Consider the following 14,976-nt stretch of genomic DNA (forward strand, 5'->3'; position numbering starts at 1 on the left):
TTTATCTCATTGTTCATAAATGTAACTTCCTCTATCTCTTTTACTCATACACATATCACATAATCTTCCGCGGCTTAATCACATACGTGATTAACTACTCACATAATTAGTTACTAATTAACACTTAGTTAATTACCTAATTATTAACTGCTTCATTATCTAGACTCTACCCTAGTCATTAGTAAGAGAGATGAACGTGGAAGGTCAATTAGAAACTGAAAATGTTTGTAATTAAGAAGCAATACCTAAGTCAATTAATGATAGGAATCATTAGATTGTCGAGGGCAAACAAAGAATACAAACATTGGCAGTCAATTGCCTCGGATATTATTTCTATTCAAATGTGAAAATAACGGAAAATGCATTATCTTAAATTTTAATATGTGTATGAATTTCAAGTAAGACCGTTGAATGATCTCTAGATATAAAGAATGAATAGAAATCATTGGAGGAAATGGATATTCAAGGGGAAACTTTTATAGAAAAAGGTGTTCCTAATAATAATAATAATATAAAAAACATTTGAATAAGTTTATTTAAGGCTTTACTTTGATATTGTTGAAACTGTACAATACCCATTGCATGTTTTCAATAAAATCAAATACATATATAACTTTGCAAAAAATGTTGCACTCAAAAGTTACTTTTACTTGAATTAAGCATCTAAGTTAGTTTAGTTTAGCATCATGGATCATGTAGCAAGCATGTGCGCTTAGAATATGAAGAATATTAAAACTAGAACGGACATATTGAAAATTTTAGATGATGTAATGCTAATGTAAATAATGCAACGGCTAACATTGTGACATAAATATTAAGCATAATGATTTCTAACTTGCATGCATTGACGAGAAAGTCACTTTGCATCCTAATAACAATATTAAGTGTTGTGATTGGATTGCATTTTTAAATCAAAATATCAAGCATTATATTTATTATTAAGTATCATCGAACAAAATCCTAACTCGACACAATGTTGCATTATATTAAGTATCATCGAACAAAAGCATAAATTGACACAATCCTACAACCCCTCGATGGCTATGACTTCTAGGAGGAGTAGTTGGATGTATACCAAGGACGAAACTCATCGAGGTCTAGAGAGAATTTATGAATGTAAGAACTAATGTGATTATATAAATAACATTTGAGGACTATGTTCACAATAATCACGAAAAAAGGAAATAAAGGCCATTCCATCTCGAGAACAACAAAAATGATGTATAACTGATACGAGCATGTCCATATAATATCCCGTGGTAAGATTGTACGATACAATCTTACCACGGGATATTATATGGTCATGCCCGTAACAATAACAATGTGAGAGATTATTGGTCCAATGTGTAGGTTGTAACATATTACCAAACCGAGTGAACTAGTAATTCAAGCGACAAATCTGCAACCAATTAGAGCTTAAAGATTTCTTAAAGCAAAAGTACACCCAATAGAGAGAGAGAGAGAGAGAGAGAGAGAGAGAGAGAGAGAGAGAGAGAGAGATGCCCAGATGGATGTATGGATGTAGCTTAGGTGGTAAGGTTGCACGGTGCACCCATTATATATGTGTGTATATATATATTTATTTATTTATATATGTGTGTGTGTATATATATATATATTTATATATGTGTGTATATATATATATATTTATATATGTGTGTATATATATATATATTTATATATGTGTGTGTATATATATATATATATATATATATATAGAGAGAGAGAGAGAGAGAGAGAGAGAGAGAGAGAGAGAATGGAGACCAAGTGGTCATGGGTTCAACCCCTACATCCCATAGTGGCATTTAGTGAAATAAGAGATATCTATGGAGTAATAGATAATAGCGTAAACGACTTACCACTAGGGTAAGCTAATTACAATAAAAAAGTTCATAACCAACTCACTTATTTCTCTTATGATCAACATAATAGATCATTTGTGAGAAATATGATGTCTTGATAGATGGGCATTGATAATTTAAGTGTTATACCCATATATCGACCAAGAAGGGTGAGTGCACATGCGCACATTATTTTCACATAAAGAGTTTTTATGACAAAGTAATAATTCCCTTCTTACGAAAAAGTCACATATATGGTGATATCTTGATTTTGTCCCATAGGTATAATTTTGCCTCCAGCTGGACATTAAAAACATATTCTAGTCTATTTATGTGTGTGTGTGGAGGTAATGGTTTGCTTTGCTTGTGACCTACAAAGTGAGGAGCGTGCTATCTAAGTAGAGAGTGGGTGAGTCAGAGAAACTCGTGTCTTCTTTTTAGTACCTCGTCATTAATAAATAACATTGGTTCAATCAACTCCTTACAATATTTGATACACGTGTTAATAATTGCGATTGAACCAACAATAAACTTATTTCTTTGCTTAACTTACATCACTTTAGAATGAACATAAGATAGCTTTAAGGCTTGAAAATATACACGATTGAGATTGATTATCTGTAAGCCCATGTTGTAACTGAAGTAACTTTGCATTTTGACATCCATGAATGCGTAACTACTTGATGATGTATCGCAATTGACATTGAACATCCAAAAGCTCTTCATCATGTGGTATATCCATCAATAATGAATTACATCTTATAATGACATATGAAATTTGACCAATTAAATGTTGGCGCCTTTGAGCATTAGACCATCCATACATACAAATTTACAATGTATATATTTGATGCAATTTCCCATGCCCCCCCCCTTCCCTAAAAAACCACATGTTTTGAAAAGGCAACTAGTTTTTATTCCATATGTCATTATATGAACCAAATAAAGAATGAAACAGTGTACAGACGAGTTAAAACGCATAGTTGCATGGTTCATAAACTCAACAACAGGTATTACGGGAAATGTGGGGACATTTGGGGGTTTCTAAAAGTAGAGAAACTAAATGAAAGTACACCGTTGGTTTGCTTGGCTTGTAGACTAGAAAACAAGGCATTACGTAACCGTGTAGTGGGTGAGAGAGAGAGAACTCAACAGAGGTTGATATGGTTGTCTAGTTTGGTCATGCATAAATGTTTTATGCAGTACATGTGGTGTAGATCACAAGATTTGACCGTCCATAGCACGCGGTGACAAAAAAAGAAATACAACATATGACAAAGGGTACGACCACATCGCAAAAAAGAGAGAGAAAGGGAGAGACCGACACGTGATGTGGACCTCGACATTCCACTGTGGCATCTAGAAAATTAGGGGAAAAAAGAGAGGCATAATAATCATTATTAGCCTTGAACTCAAGTTCTTGGAGTTGATAGTGTAATTAGTCGAACCTTGATAGTCTAACAATTTACCATTAGGGTAAGATAGCTATTATATTAAGATACTAGGTTTTTGTGTGTGTAGGACCCAAGAGTGAATCTTGGAGCCATTTTCTTCCGACTTCGATTGGCTTATGGGACCGAAAATGAGACGGTTTTAGGGGGGGCAGCACACGAAGCTGATATTGGAGGCTCTCGAGGCCCGAGAGGTTTTTTTGATGGCTGGTGTGGGCGGACAGACAAATTTAAGAAACAAGAAGATATGATAAGAAGAAGAAGAAGAAGAAGAAGAAAAGGTTTTGTGTTGAGGGCCCAGGGGATGCGAAGAAGAACATGGAAGGGGTATTTGGGGTGCAATTTGTAAATAAGGAAAATAGAGCAAAGAGGGAGGCAGGGGTACCTGTGGAAATACAGAAAACCCTCTCTCTTCCTTAGCGAGGAAAGCGCTGCTGCAGAGAGAGAGAGAGAGAGAGAGACGCAAAGAAAAGTGCGAGAAAGAAGTACCTTATGATCTCATCCCTTCGATTCATGAATGCTGTCAGCGCCCATGAACCCATCTACAGTTGCAGCAGAAGGCACAGGATTAATCAGAAGATGCCGAGGCATTCCCTCTTCCATGTCCTCCCTTTGCATCCTTGTCTTGCTGCTGCTTCCTCTTCCCCCCTCTCAAGGTACTCTTGCAATTACCCATGTGTCTCTGTAATTTCTTTTTTCATTTAATTTACCACAATTGTTTCAAACCCTCTCCCAAAATTTTCTACATGTATTCCTTTTCAACAAAATTGTCCCGTTTATTATTATCTTCTGTTTTGTTTTTTCGTTTCACCGATTTTCCCAAAATTTCCCCTTTTCTCTATTTTTCTATCATCTCTCTTAGCTCAATTTATTTTTGCCATTTTTTTCTTGTCGAAATCCCCTAACTTTCCATATTCCCCCCTTCCTTTAACTCACTCTTGATCATTGTTTCAAATGTCGTTTTAATTTTTTCATTCAATGTATTCTCTCCATTTTTTAAAATATTTTTTACCAAATTTATGCTTGTTTTTAATGTAAATACATCCAATTTTGGTCCAAATGTATTTAGAGCTCCTCTTGCTCCTTTTCATATTGTTTAATGTTGTGTAGGGTACCATTTTACTCCCAAACCTTCATAAAATTTTCAAATTTCCCATAGGTATTGGGTACTCTCGGACACCATCTTCTGTTTTGTTTTTCATTTTTTCCATAGATTTCCCATGTTTTACCTTGATTATTTTCCTCCTGTTTGATCCTTCTCTAGTATTTCATTTATGTTTTACAGGTGTTTTGCCCTTGCCGTTAGTTGAACCTGATTATGATTTTCAATATAACCATACTCTGGCTCGTATACTTGTGGAGTATTCATCAGTGGTACGTTCTTTTGTGAAGCATTAGGACAGGTACATTAATTTTGTATCTTTATATGTAATTTTCTCTTCTGTTCACGGGACCTTTGTAGTTCTTTCTTTGTGCAATCACCGTGATCAAATTATTCACCCTCAGGAAGTTTGTGAAGAAATTCTGAGTGAAGTACTTACAGAAGCTCCTCTCTATTCATGAATACATTGACACATACATATGCACATGCCTACATACATACATAAGCACATCCATGCTTGCTTACATACTTACATTCATACTTACATAAATAAGTATTCGCACGCTTTACATACATAACACACAGACAAGCACACACATGCTTACATGTGGTGAGTCTTCTACTATCCTGTACTGTTTGGTTGCCTCACTTACAAAGCAATCCTTTGATTGCAACACAAGACGAACTCTACAAAGGACATATCTTTGATCCTGCCTACATGTTAATAGTTTTTGGATATCAAAGTCATATCCACACTATACATGTTTTAAAGTGATAACGAGGATACAATCTTCAGAACAGTTGCACGCCTCTTGTTATGGTGCATATGAAGGAGGGCCAATGCTCCCGTATCCATGCGGATGAGCACCATACCACGGGAATTTTTGACAATTATTTGTGTGTGAGCTGATTCATACTAGGAAATGTTAGTGGGATGCATCGTCTTGCTTCCTCTAGGATGGCCATCGCTGAGATTCTTGGGTATGGTCGTTGTATATACAATACTTTGCACTATGCTCAGAATTAGGCTTTATGCCAAAATTTAAAGGTGTTTTTTGTACAGATAACCATAAATTCTCAAAAAGGAAGAAAGAAAATAAGAAGTAACTATAGGAAAGAGAGGTTGTGTATATCTATGCATACATGTATGCATATAGTACAGATGCATAGGATTCCTGGTAGAGTACATGATCATGTGCATCCGGGATAGTGAGTTAAACATTATCACTGTAAACCTCAAAGAGAAACACAGGAAATTGTTTCCTAACCATTGAAGGGTTGAACTATTTGTTTTTTCTTCTCGTATTTATATAGCCAAAAATATTCAGGAAAAACTCTGACACTCCCTTAGTTTTTCCTCTCGAATGCCACTAAGCTTTTGTTATTTCGCTGAATGGTGTTGGTGTTGCAACCCCCCAAACGCAATTTTATGTTCTTTTTGAGAAATCATATGGTCAATACATTCCCTTTTTCTCAAATAGATGTGATATTCGAGTGATTATATGATCAATTCCTTGTTTTTCATTCTTTCAGGGGTTTCAGGAAATAATAAGAACTCAGCTTTTTTCTGACAAATAGCAAAAAACCTAGGGGTATTTCAGGATATAAAGAAAAACTCTATGGGTATTCCAGAATATATTGAAGAATCACGAGTTTCCTAAGCTACATATAAATTTGTAATACACATTCAGATTTTAACACCGACAAATGTGAAGGTTTGATTTTCAAATGTTCAGTACAATGGAGAGATGTAGAACCAGGAAGAGAGAATTTCAATAATCTCAACTGCCAAAACCAGAGATTATGATGGAAACTATGGCAGTGGCTATGTAGGGAGATTTAAGGGGGTGAATAACAAGAGCATATCAGAAGATGGTAAATAATCATGTGGTAGATAAATTTGGAGAGAAGAGTACATTAATAAGAACATAGGATTATTTCTTGGTGACCCATCTAAGTGAAGGATTTAAAGCATATTTTGAGCACATTATACACACCCACCCACCCACTCACCCACATATAGATAGATAACATCGTGTGTGTGCGCGCACACACACACGTGTGCACACCCACACACCGACGTGCCCACACCCACACACCGACGTGCCCACACATGCACGTATAGATAGATAACATTATGGTTACTGTGTATATTATCGATGGCTTTGGGGTGATAAGCAGTACACCTCTAACTTTATGAACTAATTGCATTTAAATTTGCATTGCAAGTACTGGTTACATGAATGATTTAAAGCTATAGTCTAATCATTATTTTTTTAAACTGGGCTTCTTCAGGTTTATATAAATGATATGGATTCTCTTATTGCATGGAATTGTTCAAGGTGCAGTGGTCTCACTAAAGTAAAGCCTATCATTGCTGCTTATCTTTGGTAAAGCTCGATATATTATTATCTCGTGATCCTTATATATGTATATATATATTGGGTTGTGCAGGGCTTTAAACTTGTTGAGCTGATTGTAGATGTACAACATTGCCTCCAGGTATAGTATAATTACAAAGCTGGTTGATTACATTTTCACACATGGTTGAGTTTAATAAATTTGAGCTTAAGACATGAAGGGTGGTTATTATAGGCTTTTGTTGGGCTGGCTGAAGATTTGAATGCTATAGTCGTTGCTTTTCGAGGAACTCAGGAGAATAGGTTTGTATGATGAATTGAATTCATATGAATTTGTGCATTAAAATACAACCACAAAATCATTACCTTTATTTGTTTATTCTGTATGTAGTATTCAGAATTGGATGGAGGATCTGTATTTCAAACAGCTGGATTTAAACTATCCTGATGTCACAGATGCTATGGTAAACTATGGTTTTATTATTTTTGTATGGATGAATTTGTGGAATGGCAGATATAAATGAAGGATGCAATAAAGCATGTCGTATATATATGATAATATTTATTAGAACTTTATTGCATATATTTAATATATATATATATTTCGTATATATGTATATGAATATATAGGTACATCGAGGATTTTACACGGCATACCACAATACTACACTTCGATCTCGAGTAGTTGCAGCTGTAATTTTGATAAAGGAACGAGTAAATCCACTTAACTTGATGATAACCGGACACTCGATGGGAGGAGCCATGGCGGCATTTTGTGCGCTTGATCTGTTGGTATGTTGATGAGTATTTTTCAAAGTTTGTGGAAAATTCAGCTATTTTATGCAATCAAATTTTGAAAGATTCGTCTAGATTTACAAAAACCTAAGGAATTCTAATAGTGTTTATCATAGATAAACATGATGTTATGGAGAATTGAAATATTAGCCTTATAGAACTACAATATTACGGTTTTCATAAGATCTGAATTTGCCTGTTTTAGTCCTCGAGGTCCTTTTTGCCCTATGATTTCCTGGCAGTATGATTTCTTGATCATGCTTATGTCCTTTCCATTCAACTATTATGTTGATGTGAACATTTTGTTGCCCCATCAAAGGTTTGTTATTATTATTTACCATTAAGAGTTCCTAGGTATGAGTTGTCACACTTCATAAAGAAGATGTGGAAGAAACTCTTTAAAGCCTAAACTTTGAACCCATAATTCTAAAGATTTAATTAGTTATGCTCCAAAACTTATTTACATAATTTCAAACCAGGACCAGAAACCGCAGAGAAGAATGTTTTTGGTCATCCTTAAAATTTTGGGGCTGGAGGGTTCCAACCACTTCATATAAGTCATGTAACTTGTTTCCTCTTCCAATTTCCAGAGATAAGGTTTGTTGATGACATTTTAAGTGGTAGAAATGTATATTATTTGATTTGGGCTGAAGAGAAGGATGCTATAATGTGCACTAAAGGTTATCATTATCCGTAACCATTGGAATTCGAAACATTCAAAGTGAAAGGCATTTTGTTGGATTGTAGAACTATGGCTGTTAAGATTATACAATAATATGCCCTAACCCCTCGAAATCTAAATCCGAAAACTGCCTTTTTGTTTACTATTTGATTTATAACAATTTTTCTTTCAAGTTGAGAGTGGTATAAGTTTGTGGGTCTTTCCTGAGGTTTATTTCTCTTTCCTTTGGATGATTTGTAGGTAAATTATGAGATGAAAAATATCCAGATGGTGACCTTTGGGCAGCCTCGGATTGGAAATAGCATCTTTGCAGAATATTTTAATGCTTTGCTTCCAAATACTTACCGAATAACACATGCTCATGACATGGTCCCCCACTTACCTCCATACTACTCGCTCATCCCTCGAAGAACATACCATCATTTTGGAAGAGAGGTGAGTTTTGAACCCTGAACACTAAACATTAATCTATAAAAACCTAGATTTTGAAGCTTTTTTGATAGTTTGATTTTTGTTTTAGACCATACACATTACTAAACCCCAGACCCTGTAACCTAGACCCTAACCCTTGTATCATATATCATATACCACATACCATATACCAGAAGACATCATATCCTATTACCCAGTATTTGATACTGGATACTGGATACCCTGTACCCTATATACCCTATAACCTATAACCTTATAACCTATATCCTATTACCTTATACCCTAAGCCTAGCTTTCTTAAGCTTTCTCGTTTTTTGGACAATAACCATTACATATGGTCTGCAGATATGGATTTATCAAGTTCGGCTTGGAAGCTTAATTTACGAAGCTGAACGTGTTTGTGATAGCTCTGGGGAAGATCCTACTTGTAGCAGGTAAAAGCTAGAGATCCTATCAAGTTTGTGCCTTTTGTTTGCATCTATTCTTTTAATAGGGAAACATTTAACCCTTCGCCTCTTTATTCTTTGTTCGGAGAAACTCTGAAGTATGCCTAAATCTTTCGTTATTTTCTCAAATGCCCCTTAGATTCATTTATCTTGAAATGCCCTTGCTCAACCCTCTCTCCAGCAAGTATATATGTCCTTTGAGCACTTTTGTGGTCAATTTATCCCCCTTTTCTCTCTGATGGGTTGGTCAGGGGCAATTTGGGGAGATCAAGAGTTTTGGTAATATTTCTGAGTTTTTCCCTTTTCTTTGTGCCTTTTTTTGTCCACATGACAACGGGTTACACATTTGATTTATTAACATCACTAATATTGCCAGACCTATACATGTAAAGCCAGAAAAGAGCCAGGCCCTACTTGTTTAAATATTGCAAAGTTGAGAACTATTTTTATAGTTTCTCACTACATCAATCTTTTAATCCTTTTATTAACTCCCTTTTAATGTTCTTTTTTTTGCTTCTCTTATCAAAACTTTTCATGTTGTGTAGGTCTGTTGCTGGCAATAGTGTTGCAGACCATCTTTGTTACATGGGTGTATCGCTTGAAGCTGAGAATTGGGCATCGTGTTCATTCATTTTGAGTGGTAATCCAACTGAAACCTTAAATGGTGGCCTTGTGATACAAATACCAATTTCTTCTACGTGACCTAAAACAACATGATTTCTTAATTTCCTCAGTGTTGAGTGGTCACATTGTATTTTTCACCTTTTCCAAGCTAAAGTGTACATATTCCCAATGTACAAATATGTCTAATTATATATAAATAGAGCGATACTGAATAAAAAATTTATTTATTTATTATTAAATTGAATCACCTCCAGTATTTTAGGAACTAAGCTTTAGTATTTCCCGTGGTGGTGATGGCATGTTAGGGTTTTGCAAATGCTATGGCCAATGGGTTTGCAAGTGTTATTGTTCTTGTTTGTTGCTGTAAAGCTAGTTTGCTTTTTTTTTTTTTTTTGTCAATAGATCCATGGTTAAGATGCTTGGGCAGCTGCGAGTTTCATACCATGTTTTAGGGTTTCATACCATGTATATATATGTCGTTTCATCTTCACTAGTGTTCATTCCTCGTGATTTTTCTACGTTTTAAGGTTTTGAACATTAAATGTCTTTGGGTTTTATCTTCACTGATGATTGTAAGCTTGTTTTGCATATGAAGTGCAAACTTGTTTGGACATTCCTTACTATGACACACATCTTCTTTGCAAGGGAAAGCTCAATGGTTCCACATTTACTACCGTCTAGAAAATAAAGAAATGTATGCATTGGCAAAATTAACATGGTTTTGGTTTCTGTCACTAGAGTAAGTACAAGGTGTTTTTTGTACACACACAATAGATTCTGTAGTGTCTATTGCTTAGGATTATCTTCACTAGTTGTGGAAGGTGAAGACTTGATGGAAGATTCTTAAAAATTGTTAAAAAACTACCATCTTTAGAAGTCTAGAGTTTAAATCACTTCAAGCTTGTGTATCATTGCATGCAACATCTTTATTATGAACCCCTATAAGGATATGACAAGTTGACCCTTAGCCATCATTGGTTCTTTAAATCATGTGATAGCTTCATGGTATGCCCAATCTCTTCACTATGTGGATCAATGTCCTTATCTAGCATTGTGAAAGAGAAATTAATATAAGAACTTCAATTTGAATGTAAGAAGGAAACTCTAATCCATCTAAACCATTGTTCCCATGTCACATGACAATTTTCATTCTTTCTATGACCTCTTTCAAGTTTGGCTAACCATGCAAGAGCTCCTTGATTGTTTGCAAAACATTTTTCGAAATAACGAGTGAATGCTTTTTTCTATCATTTACCTCAATAAATATCTCATGAGAATTGTTTGTATTCTAAGTGTTGAGGAAGGCAACTACCTAGTATCGTTTAGAAATTAGAGTCTAATTTGAGGAGTTGTTGTCTTGCTTCCTAGCATTTGTATAGTTGTATATCTTTGTTTCGGTGTTCTTGTGCTACGAGCATGCCTGCGGCTACAAGATCTTTCCAACTAGGTGATATGTGGGAGGATCCAACTCTTTCTATTAAGAATTTTTTAATTGTTTGATGATTGAACAAGTGATGATAGTTGAACATGTGGTTCTCTCTTTATATGTGGGAAGCCACACCACTGTAGAATATGGTATGTACTAACTTCAAACCCACCTCACACATGTTACTTATTGAGCTAATATTTTATTCTTTTACTTCTATACTTGGAAGGATGGACAAGGGATCAATCATCCTAGATATTAGGGTTGTAATTTATGTGATTTATCATGTAAGTAGCCCAATGATTTGTGTTAATAATTAGAGTGATTAGAAATTAGCATTGTGAGAATTGTCAATTAACAACTAGCGACAATGATAATTAGCACACAAATAAGATCGTTAATGACTACAAGTAATACTATTCATAGTGTTCATTACATATATTGCTAATCAATATACAAATTACTATTATTAACATTAACCATACTATTAATTATAGCAATAAGCTCTAGTCATAATGATAACGATAATTAGAATTGTGATAATGAATTGTGATAACGATTTTTAACATATTGGGAATAACCACTTTTTTTTATCTATGGACAGAAGGCAATATTTTGAAAAATACAGAAGGTGGCATTTCTGCAAAAAATGAGTGTTAATGTTTGCAGGCTACAAATATACTTCATGAAAGCTAAACCTCATGTATGGTTAAAGCAATGATACTTTCAACGAGATTATTGTGAAGTAGTTATAATCAATCATTATAGGCCCGGCCCCATCCATTCACACTAGATACTCAATTTCTACTAATTGTCACTAAATTTGCACGTAATGTTTTGTTGAATATCCTCTCAATTCATTGATCGCATTAAATCTTCCTCTTTGTTCTTGATTGGTAAATTCCAATCCTCATAGAGTCATATCATCACTTTGTCCCCTCAATGTGAACACATCTGGCTTGGGTGTTGTCTTCTATAGGATGGATACATGATTATCTATCATTGAGAAATATTGGCTTCCATATACTATCCCCTCAATGGTTATAGATTGGGAAAACACCAGAAGTACCCCAAAATGATTGGAAATACCACTTTGGTTTCTAGTTCAAAGAAATATTCAAATTATTTTGTAAACTCAATGTGCCTCAAACTTATAACAGGTGTTTGAAGCCCTGTCGGTATTCTTTAAATACCCGACAATTAAAGGTATTTTCTAGTGTTTTCCCCTATATATTACTACATTATAGGATGTGGATAGATTGGGCATATGACAGTGGCACATTGTACACATGTAGTGACATGTATCTAGGAATTGAAGGGGTCAAATTTTGGCCTTGGATCCCCTAGGGACATGTAGGGTGTCTCTATGGATGTAGCTACGTGTCTAAAGGGGAGGGCTGAGGCAATATATGGATGTCTGGGAGGAGATTATGTGTCATATTCTAGTGCATACACAATGGTTACTAAAGTGGGATGTGCGTGTAGTAGGCCCATATTGATGGGGATGTTTTACTTAAATGCCTAGGTTCATGTCAATTTAATAGGTCTAATATTATCCACATTGAAAAAGCATTCATATTTTTTTACTTCAAGCCACTACACAACAATTTACAAACACTTTTCTCTTTTGTAAATTCACTTTCCGCCAACTAAATGGTGGGAATCAATATAACATTACTTTAGAGGAGGTAATGAACTCACTTTCCACGACAAAAAGGGTGAAAACAACATATCACATTGATTTGTTGTTCGACAATGCAAAGAACACATGGTTATTACAACGTCATAAAATATGAGTAAGCAAGTTGAAATTATTGTGTTAAGGATTCAATTTTGGACAAGGTAAAAGTTTATAAGAAGCTTATGAGAAGATTCTTAAAACTAAAGTATGAGAGGTTACAATGAGGGAATGTGATAGAGCTAAGATAAATAAGAAAAATTGAGAAATATCCAAGAAGACGTCACAATTTAATGCGACAAGTGAAAGAAGAAATTCTTGGAAGACAAGTTGATTTGGAAACTACGTGTTGAAAAATTCCTATTAATTTTGGCTCACATTTGTATTAGAAATATAATTCCTATATTTGATACTATGGTTCTAAGTGTTATGTGTGGAGCACATGCCATTACATGTACTACAGATAATGTGAGGATAATTTAGAGTAAGAAATAGACCACATATGGTAACACAGTGATATTTCTGATGTTGGGTTGAATATTATATTAGATCATACTGTATACATGACACGTTACTATTTGCAAATTCTTAACTCTTGTTTTAAACAGTGACGAGCAAATGTCATTTCTTCCTTTTAGCGTTGATGATATTGTCATCTACATAAAGGATGATATCAAATCGTACTGTTTTCATGAAATGTATAACTCAAAACATGCACATTTGGATATGTAAATCGTCACTTATTCTTATTCCTTGGCTATAACCGATAAAATCAATATGACCATATTGTGCATTTTGAATTTCATTTATTTGCTATGTGGTATTGTGATTGAATAGTTGAATACTAAGAAAATGGCAGCCAAACCCTATACCACATCGAGGTGATATACAAATAACTAGTTGTTTACAGAGTTCTAAGTATGTTATATCACATTAGAAATAGAAATATGTAATAATTTTGGAAGTGAGGACCTTTAATTTTGCCTTGAGTTAAGGTTGATAGTAAAAGTGCTTCTCTCAAGCGATCTTTAGCTCCCGATGATCAAATGTCACTATCGAACACAATCGATAAAGACATTGTGATCCATCAATCTGTTCTCAACTTGACGTGACTAATTAGACCATGTACATCAAATATGAACCTCTTTATTATTTTTGAGGACTTTCTAATCAACCAATCGAATGAACAGATTTCACTCGTCATAACCCAATGTAATCATGCAATATTGATAGGAAAACTTTCACATGACGTAATGACCAACAAACTTTCACTTATATCCCTTCTTCATATTACGGGAAATACCAAAAGTGGCTATCCCTTATAGTTCGAGAAAATATCACTAGATACCCATGGTAAAAAATACACTAGTTTTTATTATAAAATATAGGTATAGAGACAAGACTCTTCCTACTTTACACACACACACACACACACACACACACACACACAATACCATGGTAATGGTGGTCAAAACAACTTTCTACATTAAAAAAGGTAAAAGGAGTGACGTTTCTTCCATTGGCGTACAACCCAACCAACTTTTGTATTGTTTTTAGCTTTATCAAGGCTAACCTTTATGTTTAAATAATTAATGAAGTTGTCGATAAACTATTGGTTGTCTACATATGTTTTTCAATACTGGCAAAGTTGGCATATTGACGACATTCTTCTTTCAATTGCAACTTTTATTACTAGCCATTACTACAAATAATTGTTATCATTCTAACGAATACTTTCTTAGCAACAAGTGTGCATGATCTCAGTCTAAAAACATGAATTTTTAACACCATATCAAACCCAACACGTTAAGTGTGGACCATGCAGTTGCATTTTGTTTCAATTGGGAGCTTTAAAATTAGTGTGATCAAAGTCTCATCAACATGGCAATATCTTTTGGGTTTGAATGACAAAATGGTTGAATTGGAAGTGATGGCCAAGAAGCCCCACCACCCATGTGAACAAACCTACAAACTAGTGCACACTTTTGTATTTTAGTAGAAGCCATATTCTATATCTATTACATTCATCCTCTACGAAAAATATCACATTGGCATTGTTAGTAAGTGTGAATGTGGTCTTTGGGAGGCAATGGTGTGGAAATTGTAAAAAAAAAACATATGCATCGGCTTATAAAGTTT

At 34.6% G+C, this 14,976-nt stretch overlaps 1 protein-coding gene across 1 annotated transcript; it reads left to right on the plus strand.

The window, feature by feature from the left end:
- The first annotated feature begins 3,730 nt into the window (after positions 1-3,730).
- On the plus strand, positions 3,731-9,972 carry LOC147863781 (putative feruloyl esterase A). The gene is made up of 10 exons (XM_087320032.1): positions 3,731-3,948; positions 4,578-4,666; positions 6,690-6,755; positions 6,849-6,896; positions 6,990-7,057; positions 7,146-7,218; positions 7,385-7,546; positions 8,472-8,666; positions 9,009-9,097; positions 9,655-9,972. The coding sequence occupies exons 1-10, from the start codon at positions 3,810-3,812 to the stop codon at positions 9,809-9,811; spliced, it is 1,086 nt and encodes a 361-aa protein (XP_087176158.1). The 5' UTR covers positions 3,731-3,809; the 3' UTR covers positions 9,812-9,972.
- The last annotated feature ends 5,004 nt before the right edge of the window (positions 9,973-14,976 follow it).

Source organism: Azolla caroliniana, unplaced genomic scaffold, assembly GCF_043228905.1.
Source record: "Azolla caroliniana isolate FFs.n. ecotype wild unplaced genomic scaffold, voAzoCaro1.0.p SCAF_5, whole genome shotgun sequence".
In the NCBI taxonomy this organism is placed as follows: Eukaryota; Viridiplantae; Streptophyta; class Polypodiopsida; order Salviniales; family Salviniaceae; genus Azolla; species Azolla caroliniana.

Excerpts from the sequence above, each read along its gene's own strand:
- LOC147863781 (XM_087320032.1), top strand. The coding sequence starts at position 3,810 with ATGCTGTCAGCGCCCATGAACCCATCTACAGTTGCAGCAGAAGGCACA. Across the intron at positions 7,058-7,145 it reads CGAGGAACTCAGGAGAATAG|TATTCAGAATTGGATGGAGG; the intron begins GTTTGTATGATG and ends TTCTGTATGTAG. Across the intron at positions 7,547-8,471 it reads TTTGTGCGCTTGATCTGTTG|GTAAATTATGAGATGAAAAA; the intron begins GTATGTTGATGA and ends GATGATTTGTAG.